Below are 23,544 nucleotides of genomic sequence, written 5' to 3'. Positions count from 1 at the left end.
CGGTACAGGAGGGGATACGTGGGTGCAAAGGGCCAAGAAAAAGAACCAATTTATCAGATTATGGTCAAGAAAGAAGAGGCTAGCATGGAACAGTAGGAAAAGAAGCTCGCTGAGTTCCAGGTTTTCTGGGAGCCCTTGGCTTTTCAAGCTCACCTCACCTATACAGGTCTAATAAGACACCTACATGATGCCAGGTTAAAAAAAAATAGGAGGTTGGGAAAAATCTCACAGGAGTATATTACTAGCCTCACAAAAATGCAAGTCATTTCACAGAAGTAAAAATGACTAATTGAACAGTCATCCAGTACCTCTTCCCAAAGACATTCATTATAGAGGCAGACTGGCAAAACAGAAAGACTGGAAAACAGTGGCTTAGAATCAAGAGACCTGGGTTTGAGTGCTGCTAAATGTACAAAATCAGTCAATCACACAGGTAATGTTTAAAAGGGAATAGGCACTGTACAAAGTACAAAAGACACAAAGACAAGGGAAAACAGCTCTTGTTCTCAAGGAGCCTACATTCTTACATGGGAGACATACAGACAAACAATTAAATATAACAAGGTATTTACAGAGTAGATGGAAAATAATCTAAGAGTGGAAAGGTACTAGAACTTGGGAGACTGGGATAGGCTTCCTAAGAAAGGTAAGATTTGAATTGGGTCTTGAAAAACGCCAGTAAATCAAAATTTTTAAAATGAATGTTGAAAATTGTTTTTACATGTAATTGGGGGAAAATTAAATACTAAATAAATATTTTTTACATTGAAGGGAAAAAAGCCAGTGAAACTGAGACAAGAGATGGGATGTCATGCTCAAGGATGAGCAAATAGGTCAGGGCATCTAGATGGTTTAATACTTTAAGGGGCCTGAAAAAATAGGAAAGCAGGAGTTTATCAAGAACTTTTAGGTGCCAGACAAATGTTGTTTTATATGTGTATATATATATATATATGTATATATATATACATATATATATACATATATATATATATATATATACACACACACACACACACACACACACACACATACATATAATGTCACAGATGTTGGAGGGGATGTGGGAAAACTGGGACACTGATACATTGTTGGTGGAATTGTGAATACATCTAGGCATTCTAGAGCGTGATTTGGAACTATACTCAAAAAGTTATTAAACTCTGCATATCCTTTGATCCAGCAGTGTTACTACTGGGATTATATCCCAAAGAGATCTTAAAGGAGGGAAAAGGACCTGTATGTGCAAGAATGTTTGTGGCATCTCTTTTCGTAGTGGCCAGAAACTGGAAACTGAGCAGATGCCATCAATTGGAGAATAGCTGAATAAATTGTGGTATATGAAGGTTATGGAATATTATTGTTCTGTAAGAAATGACCAGCAGGATGAATACAGAGAGGCTTGGAGAGACTTACATCAACTGATGCTGAGTGAAATGAGCAGGACCAGGAGATTATTATACCTGGCAACAACAAGACTATACGTTGATCAATTCTGATGATCATGACTCTTTCCAAACAATGAGATAATTAAGACCATCTGTCCCAGAGAGAGGACTGTGGGAACTGAGTGTGGATCACAACATAATATTCTCACTCTTTTTGTTGTTGTTTGCTTGCATTTTATTTTTTCCTCATTTTTCCCCTTTTTTGATCTGATTTTTCTTGTGTAGCAAGATAATTGTATAAAATGCATATATATATTGGATTCAATATATATTTTACCATGTTTAACATGTATTGAATTACTTGCCATCAAGAGGAGTGGGTGAGGAGAAGGAGAGGAAAATTCAGAAAATAAGGTTTTGGAAGGGTCAATATTAAAAAATTATCCATGAATATGTTTTGAAAATAAAATGGTTTAATAAAAAAAAATAGAAAAGTCACCTTGGCAGTGGAGTCAAGTCTATATTGCAGCTATTGCAATAAGTTAAAATCTTATGGTAATAATCCAAGCGAGAGGTGATAATAGCTTAAATTAGGGCTGTGGTTGTATGAGTAGAATGAATAAAACACATACAAGAGATGCTATGAAGGTCTGAGAATGGATTAGACATGTGACATGAGAAACAGAGAAGAATAAAAAATGACATTAAGGCTGTGGGTCTGGGCAGCTCAAAGGTTGGTGGTACTCTCACAAGTAATAGGAAAGTTAAGAAGAGGGAAGGATCTGGGGGAAACAAAACGAGTTTCTGGGGGAAACAAAAGTTGAGTTGTCTTTGGGAACACTCAGTATGAGATATCTATGCAAGGTAATTGCTAATTCATGACTTTAGTTCAGAAAAGAGGAAGTAAAGAGTAATGATTTTTAGCTCTCACTTTTTTATTAATTTATCTTTGAAACTATTCCAGAAGCAAAAATAAAATAAAACAAAACATGAGTTGTTCTAAATAGAACCTTCCGTGGTGAAGATTGCTCAGGTACTGCAGACCATGGCCAAAACTGTAACATTATTCAAGTTTATCTTATGTTCTCCAAAATTCTCTCTCCTCCCTCTTGATGTTTCCCCCTCTGATCCGCTTTAGGTGCTCCGTGATCTACTGTTCTGTTCTTCCCTTCTTCCCCAACTAAAATCTGACCTCAGGAAAATCTGTCAGGCATAACTATAAATCTTGGAATCATGTGCATAGAGATGATAATTGAACATACAGGAGGTAATGAGATCACCAAGTGAGATGGTATAAATAAAAAGGAGAAGCGGGTCCAGGAACCAAGGTTAGTGGAAGGAATGAAGAACCAGCAAAAGAGACTAAAAAGGAATGATCAGACAGAGCAGAATGAGGAAGAAAGCATCCTGACAGACTGGAAAGAAAATAGAGTCCAGGAAGAGAAGGTAATTGATAATATCAAATGTACCAGAGAAGAGGAAAGATAAATATGAGAGTTAAGGCCATTAAATTTGGCAACTAGATTATTGGCAACATTGCAGAGGGTGGTTTCAGTAGAACATTGACATCAAAGGCCAGATTGCAGAGGGTTTATATGAGAGGGGAGAAAGTAGGTATAGTCTACTATGGAAAGTTTTCTTAAAGGCATTTTGCTCAGAAATAGTCATAATCATACAGATCAAATGAAGATTCTTTAAGGCTGGGGTGCTGATGGGTATGTTTGTAGGCAGCAGGGAAGAAGCCGCTAGATAAGAAAGTATTGAAAATTAGAGAGAAAACGAGGATGACAGTGAGACAACCTAATAAAAAATGAAAACATCAAGAGGTTTGCATTGGTAAGAAGACATTATCCAAGACTGGAATAAAAGAGAAGATAATGGGAAAAAAGGCTGAAGGAATGTGAGAAGTCAAAAAAAAAATGAGGAGTTCTTAGAATATGGCCTTTAAAAAAAATTAAATACGAATCAAGTTCCTTAGCTGAGAGACACAGAGAGGGCCCTGTGGAAATCTTAAGGAAAAAGGTTTGAAAGAACTCCTTTAAAGGATTGAAGTCAGGAGGAAAATCCAGGTTTCCTGACTACAAGTCTAGTTCTAAATCTACTCTGTTACTACCAGTACTACCACTATCATCACCATTACTATTATCTCTACTATTACTGCTCCTGCTACTACTGCCACTGGTGCTTTTGCTTATACTACTGCTGCTATTGCTGCTGCTGTTTCTACTCCTAGTACTACTACTATTACTGCTACTGCTGCTATTATTACTACTAGTAGTACTAGTGTTAGTACTGCTGCTACTACTTATTACTACTGCCCCTACTACTATTACTACTACTGCTACTGTTAGTAGTAATAGTACTAGTACTGCTGCTGCTACTACTTATTATTATTACAGCTACTGCTAATATTATTACTACCAATAGTGCTAGTACTAGTGCTAGTACAGTTGCTGATAATACTACTGCTATTACTACTGCTTCTATTACTATTACTATCACCACTACTACTAATATCATTACTAAAGTAGTGCTAGTACTAATACTGATGCTGCTAATACCACCACTGCTACTACTTATTATTATTACAGCTACTGCTAATAATATTAGTAGTACTAGTATTGCTGCTGATAATGCCACTGCTGCTACTACTTATTTCTACTGCCATTACTATTATTACTATTACTGTCATTATTACTACGACTCTTACTATTATTACTATTAAAACTACTTAGTAAATTCACTTTTAAAGTGTGCTTTAAGATTCACAAATAAGTTTTATCACAACAATTTTATAGAGTAAGAATGTAAACATTAGCCTCATTCTACAAATGACGGAGTTGTAGTTCTGAGAGGCAAAGTGGTAGCACCCTGCATCCCACAAGTATGGACTGTAAGATGTTGGACCAAAGCCCAGAGTCTGTGACTTATAACCCTGGGTTCCTAATGTCATCCCTCTCTGTCCCCCAATGTTACTTCTGCTTTTTTTTAAATCAATGAAAAAATACAAATTTTAAAAATGGGATCAAAAGAAAGCTTTTGGCTACTTCTCTGATTTTTATATACCTATTCTTCCCATTATTCACAGGGCTCAAGTTAAGGTATCTGTGATGGTGTGTATGCTATCTATTTTTTTTTTTAGTTGCAGTACAGGTAGGTTTGTCTAAAATTGACTTCCAAATCTGGCAAACCTTGAACAGAACTCACTGTGTTCAGAGTGAAACCATAGGAATTCTATGACTTAAAAAATGCTGGATCATGCACAATTGGGACAGGAGAGGAGAGGAGAGACGTGACTGATCTGCAGGGCAATGGAAGTGGGCAAAGTAATCAATGGGTTCATGAAGCAGAGCTTACATTAAAAAGAAAAGTGGTTTCAATTTTCCGTAGTCTGTTTGGACTATACCTTGGGGAGGAAGAAGAACTAAAGCAACTTTTGGCAATAAATATGCCTCCCTATCCCCCGAGCCTTTCTTCTTATTTCAGTATCTTCTCATAGCCTTGCTGTGGTTTAGATTGGTTACTGTGGGCTCACCTGAAACCCTATCACCTCTCTTAACATTCTTTCTGTAGGAAAATGAATCCTTGAATTCAGTCATTTCAAGCTTTACCATTTCCTTCTCCAGCTCATTGTATTATAGAGAAACTGAAGCACTTGCTGGGGCACAAAGCTAGTAAGTGTCTGAAGCTGGATTTGAACTCAAAGAGAAGAATCTTTCTTACTCCAGGTCTAGCACTCTTCCTATTGCACTACAAGCTGTCCTGAGTTTTAGCTTTGGCTCCTGCTAAAAGGTTTTCAAGCTTGGAAGGAAGCTACAGAACATATGTCTTTATTAGGGAACCAAGAGGAGGGTTCTTGTGCCCCTAAAATCTAACTAAGGCACTCTGATAGCTCCTCCAGTGTTCTCTTCATTACCTCCTAATGTCTCCCACATTATTCTAAGGTTTTGAGTCCTCTCATTTAAAGTATCTTCCAGTAAGTCCCTGGCAAACTTTCCTCTCCATCATGAATCCCCATGTAGACAATACTGTGCCAGCAAGCCCTGAAGCTCACAGCTTTCATTCAGAATTTTCTGAGAATGAGTCAGACTATCCCAACTTGAATGGTCCCCTGAGAACAGGGGTTCTTGACCTATTTTAAGCCTTGGAGCCCTTTGAGACAGCTAGGTGGTACGGCAGATAGAGTACTGGACTTGGAGTCAGAAAGACTTGAGTATGAAACCTACTCCAGACGGTGATCCTGAGCAGGTTACTTCCTTTTTGCATTCCTCATTTTCCTCAACTGTCCAATGGAAATAATAACAGCACCTACTTTCCAAGGTGGTTGTGAGGATCAAATAATACGATATTTGAAAAGCACTTAGCACAGTGACTGGAATAGAGGAGATATTAATAAATATGTGTTTCCTTCTTTCATTCCTTCCCTTTGGCAGTCTGATGAAGCATATGGACCCCCCCTTCTCAGAATAATATTTTTAAAAGCATAAATTAAATAAGGAAAATCAATTATATTTAAACCCAGTTATCAAAATGTTTAATAAACAAAATAAGTTTATGAATCTCAGGTTGAGTCTCTAGCACAGAGCTTTACTGAATAGTGTTGACTACTGTAGCCACCAAAACAACTTGTTTGCCTTACAGGAAGCTGAAATAAATTATAAATCATCAAAACAGTCTAATCTCCAATAAAAAAAAACTCTGAAGCACAACCTTTCTATGAGTAAAGAATAATGAAATGACATAGCTTTTGCTCATAGATGTCTCACTTGGGTGACAACACTTAAGTCATTCCCATTTGTGATTCAACATTTTGATGAACCCCATCGAGTAATTAATTTATACACAGCAAGTACTTGTTATATTTGATGAGTGAATGAACAATGGAAAATTCTCACACATGTGAAGGAAGGCAATTTACATTTTGATGAAAAGCAGCTATTCTGTTTCTAGAGAGGACATTGCAACAGGATGGTCTGAGTTAGAGATCAGAAACAACTTCTTGGCCTTTAGATCAGTGGTACCAAAATTATAACCAAAGAGGAGTTGGGTCGTCCATAGCTATGGTTATAGCACCACCTCAGTGGCATCTTGCTAGGAGTAAAGCAGACAAAGTAGATGACCTCAAATTTTCTTCTTCTGTTTGAATAAATTTGAATTAGAAACATTTTGAACCTTAATAAGAAATCGATGACATGAAGGATGTTGGTTTTCTGCCCTGTTAGATTGTATGTTCCTCAAGGCCAAAGACTATCTTTGGCTTGTCTCTGTATTGTTTTTGTACAGGGCCTGGCACACAGTAGGTGCTTAATGAATGTTTATTGATTGATAGGGAATTCTAGAGGAGCATGTGAGGCTGCTCTTTTTAGTCCCCATCGTAAGGAACAAAATAATAGGTAATTATAGAAGGACCAACTGGACTGTTTCCACCATAAATTCCCAGTGTAACAGGGATCTGGCCGATGGAACCCTCAACATACAATAAAGATGGGATTTTCTTGGCCAGGCCCCCAAGAAACTATAATGCAACTAAGAACATGCAGATAGTTTAATCAAAATCAGACCCTGTCCCTAGAAGAATTATTTGCAAGAGGGACAAAAATCATGATGGTCCATCCATCATGGTATATACTTGAGTTCCAGAGTGTTTTGTTAGTTGTTTAAGCCACCAACAACTAAAGCAAGTTTTGTCTCTTCCTGCCAAGAAACAATTAAACTGTCAAGTAGACAACTGCTTTTCAGAAGAAAGTTAAGTACAAACAGATGTTGATGAAAAATAAAAACCAGACTGTACCTTTGGTGAATCTTCCATAAAACTTTCTAAGCTATGCCCCTAGCTGCTCTTGCCAGCCTTCTACAGTTCCCACCTGCCTGGATGGCAAACCAGCTTTCCCCTGCACCACTCCCCCTCCAAAGGGACCCACCTTCTATGAAGTCCGAGGCTGCGTACGGGCGGTGATTTGGGCCGCTCTCCCCTTCAGGGTGGTTCAGAGTCTCAAGGGCCAGCTCGATGGCTTCGACCAGCTCATCTCGCTTGTCCTTCCTCACGGGCTTCTCCTCGGGGTGGCGGGTGAGACCCATCTCCAGCTGATAGACCTTCTGCAGAGTGAAGCTGTCGAAAGGAACGGCCGCGTACTCGGTGGCCAGTTTCACGCCGGCGTGCACCTCGGCCTTGTCCACCTGGGAGTGCAGGAACTCCAGCAGGCCGGCCTGGGCTTTCTCAGGATGGGCCTCCGAGTCGCTGGAGCGGGACTGGGCATTCTTGAGCTGCTCGCTCCTTTCCTGAAGCTCGTCCTTCAGCTGAGCGATCTGCTTCTTCAGGCTACTGATGTAGCTGCGGTGCTGCTCCTCCTGCTCCTGAAGAATGGCCTGGTAGCCCGCTTTCCCCGTAGGGCCGTTTGCCCTGGGCAGTGCCAGTTGTTCCTCATCACCTTTCGGGGTGCAGGCTAACATGTAGAGGACCGAGACGGCACAACACAGAAACAGAAGCAAAAGGACCACCCGAGAAATCCAGGCAAGCAGTCCCCGGCGCAACATCCTCATTCAGGGACCTGCCATCCATTCAAGGCAAGCAAAACCCCCCTTGAGGCATTCCAGAAGGCCAGCATCCCCACAGGAGGATTCCCCTGGGCCAGATCAGAGACTACACGGGGCTGGAGATGCATGAGCTACGTTCAACCGTCTCCCACAAATCATTCCGTTCCTTCCCTCCAGGCACAGCAAGACAGACCCTTTCCACTTCTGCTCTGGCTGGGCTGGGAGGCTGAGACAATTAGCTGAGCAACACCTCCTGGCCCTTACATTATATCTCATCATAGCCTTCTCAGTGTAGTGCAGATCATAAAGGAAGACCTGGAAAGAGATGAACGAGAAAAAACAAAGTTATTTTGTGAGACTATACCACTATATATATTTACACACACACACACACACACACACACACACACACACACACACACACACACATATAAGACTATATAAATACGTGAATGTGTGTGTGTGTGTGTGTGTGTGTGTGTGTGTGTGTGTGTGTGTACTGCAGCCTTCAAAAGAGCCTTCCAGGAAAGTCATTAGATCAGAATCCCAATCAGATTCACACTTACATGCCTCCCAATTAGTTCAGATAAATATGATCACAGAATTGCTTAACTAGAAGAGATCCTGAAATTATTTATGTTAAATCCATACCTGGATAGGAATATTCTCCACAGTCTCCCTAACACATGACTGTCCACCTCCAAGTAATAGGAAATTTACTCTCCCATAACACAATCTATATAGTGTTTCTTTCATGCCAGGCAGGAGCTAAAAGTAAGCTCTGAATCATTCCCAAATATCCTGATGAGGTAAGAAAGGGAGGGTGGAGACAGAATAAGGAATGGTGCTTTCAAGTCCAAGTATTAGAATGGAGGTGGAGTATGAAATACATTTAAATTTCCTCATCTTGAGAGGGTAGGAAGAACTGATCTGGCCAACCTACCTCTGCTTTCTGACAACAGAAAAGAAAATTTCTTACGGAGCATAGTAATCAAGTGGTGATGATTGGCAGGAGGGAGTGAGAAAATTCTGGGAGGAGGAAAATGGGGGGAAAAAAACCAACCGTCCTGTCACAGCCAGAGCTCAGCTCCAGGCTTCCTGCAGGAGCTCTGTGTCCCAGCTGCTCATTACAGATACACTAGCATATCACAGAGCCTCTCACTAAAACAGATATTTTCTTAAATACATGCTCTGCGCCTCAACTCCAAATTTATTTTAATTCCAACTCATTCTACAAACTAATCTCCTTTTCATCCTGTCATCTTTTTTACTCCCTCTCATTCTTTTTGCTCCCCACTATTACTAATACCCATCTCTCATTCTTTTATGTTCTCCCCATGTGTGGGTGCCCTCTTTTTTCCTCACTTCCCCCCTCCGCTTACTTTTTCAAAGAGGAAATATATTTATTATAAAAAGAAAATGCCCCAAAGAAAGGATGTTATTTCTTTTTATTGCCTGATGGCAAAGGAAGAATGGGGACATTTTAGCCATTCCCCCCCCTCCATACACACACACACACACACAAAAGTATAACAACATCATGTTACAGTTCTTTCCAGATAAATTAGCCATGGAACAGCTTGACAGCAAAGAATCTCCTGCAATGAGGGAACAAATCAAAATTTTGGGATAAAATTGGTAAATTGCATACATTTTATACGGAAAAACTGCTATCCATACTAGATATCTCAAATAGTCTTTTAAATTTAATATTTTACAAAGGGAAAATAATTTAACAGAATTTCATTTTGCAACCCCTCTTTACACTGTCCTATACACCAAGATTCTACAGAATACATTTTGGGGCGATGCTTAATGAATGTATCTCATATATTGGTATTTTTATGAATGTGCACCACATATAATTGGATATGCTGACAAATTTTCTTTAAATTAGTTTTAACATCCTCTGCTTCTTTCTGCTTTATGAGAGGATATGATTCATAATTAACTATCATTTTCACAGGAAAGTTAGTTTTAACTTAACTTTCAGCATCCATCTCTTTCCATTTAGGAAATAAGTCAAACATTTTCTGATTCAGGTACTTTTAGACTCTTTTAGTCTTCTTGTGAAAATTAATTTATATGGATAAACAATGGATAAAATTCTTATTACAGTCAATGTCAGTTCTGTTGTCTATTTCCTATTTTGAATAACTTGTTCTATAATTAAAAGTGCAATCATTTTAATTGTACTTAATACCTTTATCTCATTATTATTCTTTCACCTTTTACAAATTCTGACTTTAGTTCAGATGAGTTGATAGCTTAATTCTATATAGACTGATTGAGGGATCCTTGAAATAATAACAAATCTACTCAAATAAAATCCATTTCATTCTTTAGGTTATATTTGCCATTCTTCAAATCCATCATCTAATACTTTTTAAAAAGAAGCAGGCAGCTCCTGGATAATCTGCATCTCTGACCTCTTTCATTTATTTCTTTTTCCTGATTCATATGCTCCTATATATTTCTCCCTATCTTTACTTTTTCCCATCTTTGCACTAAAATCACCAAGTATCAGAGTATATGTTTATTTAATTTGGAGTACTTAGCAAGTTCTTAGAATTTACCACTTTGACCTCAGTAATCAAAGCTGGTATATGTTTTTTTTTTTTAATTTTCATGGTGGTAAATAAATATTTCCAAGTAAAACTGCAATATATGATGACCAAATGTCTCCATAAAATGTTGTTTCTTTTAACTTCTGAGGTAGAAAATGATAAAATTTATTCCAGTTCATTTCTTCATATTTCCAAGAAGTACCTGTGAGTCCTTCTATTCTCCCGAAACTTCCTGAATTGGTCTGGTTTTGTTTATGCTAAAAATGTCACAATTGATAAGAATCAGCTCCTCTATCAATATATCCTCCTTTGGTCTTTGGAAAACATTCTCATGTTTAGAATACTAACAACCAAACTACAGTTGCTGACAGTCCAAAAATAATAGGAATAAAATCCTAAGGGCTATCATAGATAAAAACCAGAGGAACATAACAAATAAAAGGAAAATGGAAAAGATTTGCAAAAGTCCTTTTAATGAATTTTTCTCTATAAAGGATAGTGGAACTACCACATTTAGATCTAACCTTGCTCAATAACTACAAATGAGAAACATCAGGTGTGGCATAAAGTAGAAATATGTACACTTAACAAAAGTATCTGCTGCTATGATAAAAAAGATACAGCAGAGTCCAAATACGGGAAGGAGTCTCTGTGGATTCCCTGTGAATAAGAAAGTCCTCTACTTGTTCTTATTTATGGATGATATTGTATTTTTTGAATCAAGCCCCAAGATGATACAGAACCTCTAAGTAAAGAAGTCATCGAGTTTACTCCATTCCTGAAGAGGAATATTTCCTCTAGTTTATTCTGATAAGTGGTCATCTAAATTCCACTTAACGACTTCCAAAGAGGTTTAACCACATCTCTTCCATCATGATTTTTTGAACCCACATGTAAGACTCATTTATTATCCCCATTAAACTTTATTTAATGAATTCTAGACTGTCCAGATTATTTTCCAATTATGACTATTATTCAATATGAAATACTGAATGTTATTATTGACACGGCTTCATGTCATTCATAACTTTGATATGCCAGGAAACCGAATTGTTTCCATTGGAATTGCCTTAGGAAGATTCTGAAGATCACCTAGCAGGAAAAGGCACCTGACAACCAAGGTCCTTTTTGAACTAAGCTGCCAAGCATTCCAACTCTACGTGGAGGACTCGCACAGGGCAAGAGCTCGCAGGATGGTCAGAAACAAGGACAACCATCAAGGTCTTTTGTAAGACTTTAGAACTGATCGTATGACATGGGAGATGCCGGCCCAGGACCCCCAGGACAGCGTGCCCTCATCAGAGAAGGTGTCAGGCTCTGTGAGCAAAGCAGAAGTGAATTGTCCCAGAAGAAACTCCAGACGCCCAGAGTTAGAGAATCCACCCCGAATGTTCATAGGGACTCATGAGCCCGACTGGTGGCAGAGCATTCCGAGTGGGTCAGAGTGGCCACAGTCAGACATACCATAACTCAACTCTAACAATGATGTCATTTCAGTCCTTTTTGAGAGCAAAGGACAACAACCAGCCAACTAATCAACTTTGATATGAACACTATTAAGTCTTTCATCAAGATAGTGGCCAGCCCTGGGGTCCTGTACCAGAAACCTGCCTCTAACCTGACATCATCCTTTAAGGACTACTACTTGGCTCCATTCCTTCAGCTTGTTTGAAATCTACCTAACTATATTATCATTTATCTCATATTTCTCCATCATCTCCACGAGGATTGCATGAATGACTTGGCAAACACCTGACTGAAATCTGGGTTGTATCTGTTTAGAGAATATTGACAAAAATCTTGATAGAAGAGAAAATGAGACTAAATCTGGTGTGATTAGTTCATAATGATATTTGCAGTCACCACCGTCACTCATATATACCAAGAATCTCTAAGTAAGTCCTTCCTGACTCTCTAGAAAGCTTCATTATCTGACAGCCTCCAGTGCATTTTTCTGCACCTTCAACACACCACATGCCCTCGTTCCCCCACGGCAGATCCACTTACTATTACTTAAGAGATGTGACTCCTACACAGACAGCTCAGTATTTCAAATAGTTTGTTTCTTTTTTTATGACACTTAAAATTCTCTCCAAACTTTTCCTTGGCTTAAGGACTCTATCCACTATCATTTGGAACAATACACAGTTATTAGGAGACTAAGCTGAAAGTGTGTATTTAACCCTGGGAGCTTTTTCTGCTGCAGGGAAATCTTGGGCTTCATCTAATTACTATAATTCTGTGATTAAAAACAGCTCAGATTTGGTACCCAGGCACCTCACTGTTTTTAATGAATTCTCTTGGATGAACTCATTATATCAACGTATTAAATTACCAGTGAAAGCATGTTATTAGGTTAGGTTTCCACTTTGATTTAAATAAGTTATAGCTAAAGACAATAGAAAATCACAAAAGAAAACAAGACTAAAAAAAAAAGAGGAACTTTAAATATTATTTATTCCCAAATTGCTGGAACTTCAGACTCATAAAATTAGAGTTTCTTCTGTAATACCATGGGGCTCAAGGTATCTGATGACTTTGTGGCAAGGAAGCCTCCAAGAAAGCACTAGGAGTTGGCTTGCTGGTACCCTCCATCTTTCGATAAGACCACCCCTCTGTCACTTCTTGGATTCTCCTGTCACTCAGCTCAGGTACAGGAAAGACAAGAGCCAATTTCTCTCTTTCCTTGCCCTCCTCCTTGGTGAGGGTACATCACCTTTCCTTAAATTTCATTAAAGTTTTATACTTATGGATATTATGAGGAACATGAATAAAATCAATTAAAGGAGAAGTTTAGTTCGCCAATCTACCAACATTTATTATTTATCATACTTTACATCATGCACAGAGGGTATAAAGAAAAGGAAAAACAGTTCTTACCCTCAAATAGTACATATTTTAATAGGGAAAACATCAGGTAAATAACTAGATAAACAGGGAATAGGTAAAGATACATACAAGATGTACAAGATATATACAGAGTGGATGAAGGGTAGCCGCCTGCAGAAGACTTTGATTTAACGCTTGAAAAGGGTCACAGAAACCAAAAGAAAGAGATGAGGGAGTATCCCAGGAACTTCAGACAGAAAGTAAAAATTCATGGGGGTGGAAGATGGGATGACATCAAAGGAAAAGGAAATAGGGCAACTTAGCTAGAAAACAGTATAGGACTGGAAAGGGAAGAAGAAGCCAGATAATGAAGAACTTTAAATGGAAAACAGAGGAGCTTATATTTAATCCTGGAGATAATAATAATCCTGGAGCCACAGTAGCTCATTGAGCAGGATGAGATGATAAGGTAGATATGACATAATTGGAACTATGCTTTAGAAAAATCACCTTGACTTCTATGAACTGATGCTGCATGAAGGGAGCTAAACCAGGAGCGCATTATTGTACATAGTAATGGCAGCTATGATAGACTTAGCTCTTCACAGCCAGTAACCCAAAGGACTAATGATGAAAAATGCCATCGGCATCCAAAGGAAAAACTATAGAGACTGAATGTGGATTGAAGCATACTATTTTCACCTTTTTTGTTTTCTTTCTCATGGTTTTTCCTTTTTGTCTTGATTTTTCTTAAATAATATGATTAGTATAGAAATATGTTTAAAATGATTGTGCCTGCTATCTTGGGGAAGTGGGAAGAGAAGAGAAGGGGGAAAAGAGATTTGGCATTAACAAAAATTAATGTTAAAAACTACCTTTACATGTAATTGGAAAAATAAAACATTATTAAGGGAAAAAGAGAAAAATTGATGGCTGTGAGAGATAGGTTAGAATGGAGAAAGATTTGAAGCAGAGAGACCCCCACAAGACTCCTTCGATAGTCCAGTTGAAAGGTGATGAGAGCCTGAAACAGGGTTGTGGCTATGCGAGGGGAGAAAAGAGGACAAATTGTTGAGATAAAAACATCAAGATATGGCACTGGACTGGATAGGAGGGATGATTGAAATGAGAAGGATTTCACCAAGACTGTGGGCTCGGGTTATAGAAAGGATGATAATGACCTCAAAAGGAATAGAAAAAATTTATAAGAGGAAAGGGATTAGGGAGAAAGATAATGAGTTCTGTTTTAGACATGTTGAGTTTAAGATGCCTTCAGGTCATCCAGTTTGAGATATCCAAGAAGCAGATGGTGATACAGCTTAGGTGAGAGACTAGGTCTAAACATAGATATATAAAGATCTCTCTCTCTCTCCTTCTCTCTCTCTGTCCCTCCACATATACATACACATATACATATGCATATACATATACATATGTATACACACACATAGACCCACATAGACATATGTATCTATATGTAGATACATATGTATGTATCTTGGAATATATGTATATGTGCATATATGTGTGTATAGCTTGGAATTATAGGAATATGAATGATAGCCATGGCAGCTGAGATCACTGTATAAAATAGTAGGGAGTGAAAAGAGGTCACAGGGTAGAGCTCCGGGACATACTCAGGGTTAGTGGGCATGATGTGAAGAGGAAAGCTTTAAGTGGTCTTGAGGGAGTTTCTAGATGGAACACTGGCTCTTCCTCACATTAGTTCCTTCTTGCATCTTGCCTGAGCTTCTTTTAACAGGTCTTATTCTTAGACATTGCACTAGCTCTAGCTTACAAAGTTGTGGAGCTGATCTGTTAAAGCTGTCTGGCATTTCAACCTCCTGGAATATGCATTTCCAACCCTCAGCTAAAGTTGGGAAATAGCAGATGTAAAACAGATACTACCCTTCTACAATCTCCCTAATTTTCTTGGGTTGCAAATTCATGCTTCTTCCCTTGTCTCTATACTTACTGGTCTTCGGCCTGATGAAGTTCTCTTTCCCAGTCCTGTCTCACAGACGATAAGCACAGAGAAAGAAAACTATTTCTTTGACTCCATAAAATATTAATTCTTTAAGATTCAAAACACATGCTCCTTCACACTCCATTCCAAAAATCTTGATGTTCTGGCCCTCAAACACTCTCACTTTGTCTTACTACCCACCTTCCCTAATCAACTACAAATGTATATTGTTGTTGATTCAGTCATATCCAATTCTTGTGACCCCATTTGGTTTTTCTTGGCAAAGATACAGGAGTGGTTTGCTGTTTCCTTCTCCAGCTCATTTTACAGATGAAGAAACTGAGACACACAGGGTTAAGTGACTTTCCAAGGGTCACATAGCTAGTAAGTGTCTGAAGCTGGATTTGAACTCAGAAAGGTTTGACACTCTCTATTGTAGCACCTACCTGTCTGCTACCACTCATTGGACTATCTCAAACAAGCTTTCCTGAGATCCCCTGACTTCAGTGGTTGTTTACATCTCTTCTTCTAACAAGGTTTTCAGATTATCATAGACCACAATATTCTATGATCCTTCCCTTTCCAATTCTAGATTCCTCCGGGTGGCTCTCCCTGGTCAGATGATCCCAAGGATCACCTTCCTAGTTCTGAGCATAGGGGCTTCCCCTTCAGATCTGCTCTTACATTTACAGCTGTTCAAATGTAAAGCTATGGATATGGCACCTTTAATAGACTACATTCTATATCCCTTCAAATTTAGTTCAACTACCAATAGACTTTTTAAAATCGACATATAAGATTCAGGCTAATTCTCATTAAACTCTAAGATGGACAAAAAGAACAAAATAACCTTACCTAAGGGAGAGACTCTCATGGCAACAAATACAGAAAGCAAACAGCACCCCTTGGATTTTCATTTTTAAACTTATTTTTAATGATTTCAGACCTCCTTTATCAAATTCATCATCTCTGACCTGGCCTTGAGGGTCCTTTCACCTTTGTAATCATACGGTGGTTTTCGGGTTCTAAAGCACTGATCCAGAGAAGGGGAAAAGAGGGGTGGGCATGGGAACAAACATTTGTGAAGTGTCTAATAGCGCTAGGCACTGTGCTAAGTGCTTTACCAAAATTATCTCATTTGAGAAAGAGGAGGCTTTCTCCAGGTCCATGCCCACTGAGTATAGGACAAAGTAGACAAATGAGAAAAGAGAGAGCAGAACTTGTTCTAAGCCCTACAATGCCCAATTTTTGCAGCTGAGGGTTAGGGAAATAACATTCCAAGTGGGTGAAATACCTAACAGCCCTACTGCTCTCGTAGCTGAGAAGAGGACCTTCTGATGCTTGGCACTTTCATCAATTCTGCCACATATTTGTCAGTCCTTGGGGCAGCCTAATTGCGTCATACTGCATGGCAATCCAGGAGCTGCAACCTGGCACTTCTCCTTGCAAGGGTGTTACTTGAATTAATGAGTTAATGTTTATAAAATGCTTTCCTATTCTCAGATGGGAAGCACCATATAATTACCCAGCAATATTACATGTTAGAGATGGCAGAAAAAATATAGCCTTCTCTGATCACAGCGGCACTGTGTTACAGTTAAAATACTGAGAAAAGCACATGAAGCCCAGAATGTCTCTTTCAATTCTTCTTGGTTGGGCGGATGGGAAAAGAGGGACAAAGACCCTGTAAATAACAAATAAAGCCTCTCAACTCTGGGGGAAGGGTGGAGACTTTGTGATTCAGAAGTCCTATTCTTTGGACTTTCTCCTCATTCTAGTCTTCACTGGGTCCCTTCTTCACCATCGCCTGAAAGGATATAAAAGCCATAGCTATTCCTTAACTTGTTTCAATCATCTTGGCTTTACTAGGTCTCTCCAGACCTAAATTTTTTAGATCCTCATACACTATTAAAATCCCATTACATTATTAACCACTCTCTTCCCTCTTTCCCTTGACCCACAAGTGAAGCTGGTTCTAAAGCATGGGAGGGAGAGAGCTCAGAATTGTGAGAACATGGAATTCAAAATTAGAAAAGCTTCAATTTAAATCCCATCTCTCACTGTCTGTGTGATCTTGGATGAGTCCCCAAAGCTCTCCCAGCCTTAACACCCTCATCTATAAAATGGATATTCCAGATTTTGTGCTGAAAACTTCAGATTCTACTGATTACAACTTCAGATTCTACAGACTATTAGAGATTCTGTGATGACCATTTGTGGACTTGTGATGAGGAATAAATGAGATAATTGCATCCCGGTGCTGTCTGTTGAGATGCATTCTTGTTATCATTAAGGCATTGGATCTCTCCAGGTGGCAGAAGGTAGTGTGAGAGATGGATTTGGTTTCCACAGTTAGGAAAATCAAATTGGAGAAATGAAACTTAATTTGGAAAAATGAAATCCACAAGGACATAAGGAATAATCAGGGGTAGAGGTGATCTTCCAAAAGAATGTAAGCCCCTTGGGGGCAGGGGCTGATTTTGTAATTTTGAGAGGTGGTTTGAGACCTGAAAAGAATCTTTTGTTCTTTGCTCTTTGCCCTCCTCTGTTACCCTTCCCCTTTCAGGAAGGAAGCTCCTTGAGAGCAGGGACTGGCTATGTGATGAGAGGTGGCAATTCATGTAATTTCATTAACATCCAATTAATGGGGAATCATGGAAGGTACTTATGTTTCTGGAGAGGAAATAAAATCCTGCTTTTGGAGTTTCAAAGGTGTGTCTACTTGCCTAGACAACCCATTCTTGCAAGAATGTAAAATAAATCTTTCCTGCATTCATCAGTGAGTCAATAGAGTTCTTGTAAGATAATTTATTTCTTACAGTAGCATCCAAAGTCAGTAGCTTTGTACAGCCATTCTGAGTGCAAATGCTCCAAAAATAACAGGAAAAGAGGGGGCTTCACAGCTTCTCCCCAAAGCAAGTCACAACATATTACAATTGCATGTCTCTCTTCCAAAATTTAAACAATAATAATAACAATGGCAATGCTAGAGGTAAACAAGGATTGATGTAATTAGTGCTAAGAGTAAATACTATGCTAAGCACTTTACAAATTTTGTCTCATCTGATTTTGCAAAGGCATGTATTGTTATTATTATGATTTTACCATTGCGGAAAATGAGGGAAAATGGGGAATAATTGCCTTAACCAAGGTCACTCAGCTGAGGTGAGATTTAGCTTTAATAATAACAGCAAGAGCTAGCATTTATGTGGCATTTGAAGGCTTATAAATATCTCACTTTGCCCTCAAAACAATCTTGGGAGGCAGGTGTTATTATCATTCCCATTTTACAGATGAAGAAACCAAGGCACCAAAAAAACTGCTCTGGGCCACACAGTCAGCAATTTGAGCCTTTCTGACCCAACTCCAACTTTGCTCTGACCACTGCTCTGACCTAGAAATGACTAAGCCTTCTTGAATTCAAAGAAATTTCCAAAAAGGCGTGTGAAAAGTCTGATGGAACTGAATGTGACATTGTAGCACTGAAACGGCTATTTCCAGAAACCACAGACCAAGAGGATATGCCCAGGAATGTGGGTATAACACTCTCTTTGACAGCTTCTAACTGTGTAATTGATACCCGTTTTCTCTGCACTGACCAAATCACTGGGTATGGAAGAAACAGAAAATTTCAGAATGGAACTGCACCAAGGAGGGCTAACAAAAGGTCTCACAGTCAGAGAGCTGTAAGCTGTCCTGGGAATCTTACACAGGAAAGCAGTTCTTTTGTCTTCTCCATCGATCAGCTACAAGCTGGCAGGGAGCACTTGAGAAGTGGTCTCACCTTGCAGTTGGATAAAGGGCTTCATCACTGCTGATTCCTCCTCCTCCTCAACAATCACCTTTACACTCTGAAGATGCCTTAGGCTCTCTCTTCTCATTGGTGACTCCCTGGCCTGAACCACCCTTCCAAGAGGTCCAGGGCATGATCACCTTAGCTCCCCTCCTCATTCTCCAACTACTTCACAACAGCAGGGAATCTTCCTCTAATCCCTATATCCCATCTTTTTTTCCCAGTTCCCTTTTCTTCACTGTTTAGAATTTAAGTTCTTTGAGGGTAAACACTACCTTTTCAGACTTGTATTTATATCCCCAGAATCTACTTCAGTGTTTGCCAAGCAACAAGTAGTTAATAAATGCATTATGTCTATTGTTTTATCAAGCAATCAATACATCTGTCTGTCCATAGAAAATCTGTCTCTCTGTCCATAGAAGCAGACGAGCCAGCCCACAAAGAGGCCTAAAAAGGCCTGTGAATTTGAAAAGGAGATCCCTATAGAAGCAATGGAGATGTACAAAAAAATCCTATGAATTGAAAGAACAAACTAAATTACTGAGTGTGATTTCTTACCACCCTGGGTTTTGGGGTGCTATAAAAGGAAATGGATTAGGTAATCCATCTCCAAGGAAAAGGTTATTTTAGGGCTACCATTAACAATTTGAAATGAGGTTTTTTTTTTGTTTTATTGATCCCTCTTGTCTTTACAAAACAATCATTTTTCACTACCCCCCTTGCAGAGGGAACCCCTCTTTATGAGAAAAAAAAAACCAAGCAGAAATATCTGATACAATTACTGCATTTGACAGTGTACATAATATTCCATCCTTGTAACCCATTTGTGAGTAGGCCCTGATGGAATAGAGAGATATATTTCATTATCTGTATTATCTGAACTCTGGGACCTGCACTGATTTTTCAATAACTCTGTTATTGTGCATCTGGTTCTTTATATTTCTTTTATTTTACTCTAGTTTAGTTTGAAATTTTTCCATCATTTCTCTAAATTTCACATACACATGAAGTTTTATTATACTCCATTTCAATCACATATGCTAATTGCATTGCCCTTCCCCAATTAATGGACATACATTTTGTTTCTGGTGCAAAGAATGATGGTAAGGATGCTTTGTATATATCAGAACTTTTCTATTCTTGACTTCCTTATTCACCTAGTACAAAGCTTCTTAAATAGTAGTTCACAATCCCATTTGAGATTTCATAACTAATATGGGGATCATGAAATTATGATTTATTATCAATAAATGTTTGATTTCTATACCTATTTTATATATCTATATACCACCAGTCACATAAAAATTTCTTGGGTAAAAAGGGATCACAAGTGGAAAAAGTTTAAGAATCCCTGGATCAATGATTCCAAAAATCTAAACAATTTAGAATTTTTCCTTGCATTATTGCAAATTAGAATTCAAAATGGAATTCAAAACTTGAATTCAAAAAAAATTCAACAGTTGTTAATAAGTTGTCTTTCCACAGCCCTACCAAGACTGAGTATTTCCATCTTTGCCAACTTATGTGGTATGAAATAAATATCTCATTGTTAGCAATTTATGATTCTTATTTTGGAAACCAATTATATCCAGTGATCATGTACCAATTAGGAAATCACTCTTGTTGTTTATCTATTTGTGACAAGACTCTGTATATTCTGAATATCAAAAAAATTTTGCCATAGAATCCTTCCTAATTTTGTCTTCATTTATTTTATTTATTCAAAAGCTTTTTAAATTTCTGAATTCAGAATTGTCTCCTTTATCCCTTAATTAGCTAATAATTCTCCCCCTAGACATGGTTGTTAAAGATACCACATTTTATTATCTTCTGCTTGGTTTTTTTTAATGCCATGACATTTTTATAATCAGGTCACATTTTCATTTTGAATTTTTTTGGTATATGGTATAAGATGTTGGTCAAAATCTAATTTTCTGCCAAATTGATTTACAATTTTTCTAGTAGGTTTTGGAGCAGTACGTTGTTACTTTAAATGTGTTTGAGCATGAATTTTAACATATATGAAAACTGAGTAGCCTGCCTGGATCATACTAAAAAAAAAAAAACATATATATACGTATATATGTATATATATGGAAAAATAAGTTTCTGTGGGATAGATGCTAATGCAAGAAAGATAACTGTGAAAAGATTAATCACATCCTTAGACAATATCTAGGAAGGCACTGAAATGGGAAAAGACTAGGGAAACACGAAGTAGATCCCATCAGCATGCACGGAATGAATGAAAAGGGCCTGGGTCTGAGCCTTGGATCTGATGTGCTCTGCTTGCCATACATAGTTACTAAAGCTGATCGTTCAGGGTTTAGATTGCCATCTGGTGGCTTACTTAGGTGTAGCTTGCAGTCACTATTCCACCCACATATCCGGATAAAGCAATTTTATGTGTAGCAAGGAGAACTCCCTCACATAGGTTCCCTTTGTCTTCTATCCATAGAGCACCAAGTCAGATCAGATCACACCATACAGTCATTAGGACTTTGTCTGCTGGTCTTGAGAAATAAATTTGCCCTTTGGACTCACAAAAGTAGGGAACTGGAAAACAGCAGCAACTTCCTATTCAAGATCTATCTTCCTGAATTCAAATACAGCCTCAGGTATTCCCTAGCTGTGTGAGCCTGAACAAGTCACTTAACCCCGTCTGCCTCTGTTTCCCCATCTGTAAAATGAGCTGGAAAAAGAAATGGCAAAACATTCCAATATTTCTGCCAAGAAATCCTCAAATAGGATCATGAAGGATCAGACAAGATTGAAATGACTCAAAAACAACAAAAATAAATCCCAATATCTATAAGAGAGACTTGGGCATTACCATAATGTACATGGTCCACCAAGTCTAGCAATCTGTTTCTAATTACTGCCCTATTTTATAATGAACTATAGAGAATGTCAACCAGGATAGGAGAGATGGAATAGAAATTGGACAGATTTTGAAAATTTCAAGAAAAACACAAAAGTTGTCAGTATCTGCTGGTACAAAATACATATTAGATATACGCGGTTAAAAAGAAGAAAGTTGCAGTTAATTTGAATATGGGCTCATTGTAACACTTTAAACAGGCAAAAAAAAGTTGCTAGAGTGGTTTTGTCATATACTAGAAAATGTTCAACAATTATGATCATCACTTATTGGTGCTGTTGATAAACATCTGAAAAAAACATCATGGTGAAAAAAGCAGCAACTTATGCAACAACATCCATTGCTGAGAACATGATAGAGAAACCCAATGAAAAACGTGTGAAGACCCTCAAAATTAAATCAATCTAAACTGATTACAGATTGAATCTGATATTCAGTGATTTAAATGTATAGTGTAAGATTGGCAGGAAGGCAAGGCTGGAACAAAATATATGAAAAAACAAAGTTCAGGATAATAAATGTGAAGGGTCAAATACTTACAGATTATATAAAAGCTTCATGTATTTTCTTTTTTAAAAAAAATGGTATGGACTGGACATGGAAAGCTAAGTAATTCTCAAAAGAACAAAATATATTAAATTTTAACAGATTGGAAAAGGCTTGCTATTGATATAGAAGTTATCTCTTAGTCAACTTTCGTATCACATCGTCAATTTGTTAAAAGTGAAAAAATATTATAAATTTGAATCAACATAACTCTCAATTAATTAAATCAATTAACAGCCAAAATGGTAAATAGACAACAGAATTTATACCAATACTGGCTATAACTTTATCCAAGAGTATAATTAATATTTAATGCAGAATTGGAAGACCAAGTGGATGAAAAATGTCTATTACTCATATTTCAACAGATATTCTATTGAGCTCATCCGTGTGTGTGCGTGTGTGTGTGTGTGTGTCTGTGTGTATGCACATATACATATGAATCAAGAATTGAGTGAGGACTTGTGCAGGAGGGGAAATGTGGTCTGGCTGGCCACTGGGAAATCATAAAACTCCCCTAAGGATCCCAAACTTTCTGTGAAAGAAAGCTATCCGTTCTGTTCTATGACAATTAGACATGAAATACCATTACTTCTGAAGAATAGAAAAATAAATATCAAACAGAAGGTGATGGGGAGGAATACGGTGGGTAGGTAGGCTGCAGCATAAAATCAGTAGGGCATTCAAAAGAATAGGAGAAAAGTATGTCATCAAGTAATTATGCATGAAGAAGAAAAGATGGACTTATCACAAGAAGGCATGGTACCCCTATAATGTCAAAAGAAAATAAGGAAATGCTATGACGTATTCCATATACTCCCTTATGGTGCATTTATGGGAGGACATGAACAAAGGTTGCACAGGAAGGGCAAGAACCCCCGAATTGATGAGGTAGCAGGCCTTGCAGAACACATACACTGTCCATCATGTCACTCAGGAATTCAAGCTTCCAGAAGTCAGGAACATACCAGGAGAGGAAATTCAGTCCCACGACCACTTAATAAGCTCACCACCAATCCCAAACCACGGAGAACGGGGAT

The 23,544-nt window shown here is 38.1% G+C and overlaps 1 protein-coding gene across 16 annotated transcripts in view; it reads right to left on the bottom strand.

Annotated features, from left to right (window-relative positions):
* Window positions 1-23,544, bottom strand: part of CSGALNACT1 (chondroitin sulfate N-acetylgalactosaminyltransferase 1) — a 395,383-nt gene that overhangs the window by 96,032 nt on the left and 275,807 nt on the right. For 15 of the 16 annotated variants that reach the window (XM_074287440.1, XM_074287428.1, XM_074287425.1 and 12 more), the window contains one exon: window positions 7,310-8,237. In XM_074287440.1, the coding sequence (XP_074143541.1) occupies window positions 7,310-7,928 (619 nt within the window). In that variant the 5' untranslated portion in view covers window positions 7,929-8,237. Of the gene's footprint in view, window positions 1-7,309; window positions 8,238-8,573; window positions 8,692-23,544 lie in introns of those variants that run through there. The other variant, XM_074287439.1, reaches the window with a different exon arrangement.

This window comes from Sminthopsis crassicaudata, chromosome 2 (genome assembly GCF_048593235.1).
Source record: "Sminthopsis crassicaudata isolate SCR6 chromosome 2, ASM4859323v1, whole genome shotgun sequence".
Classification (NCBI taxonomy): Eukaryota; Metazoa; Chordata; class Mammalia; order Dasyuromorphia; family Dasyuridae; genus Sminthopsis; species Sminthopsis crassicaudata.
This window is presented reverse-complemented; position numbering and strand designations above follow the sequence as displayed.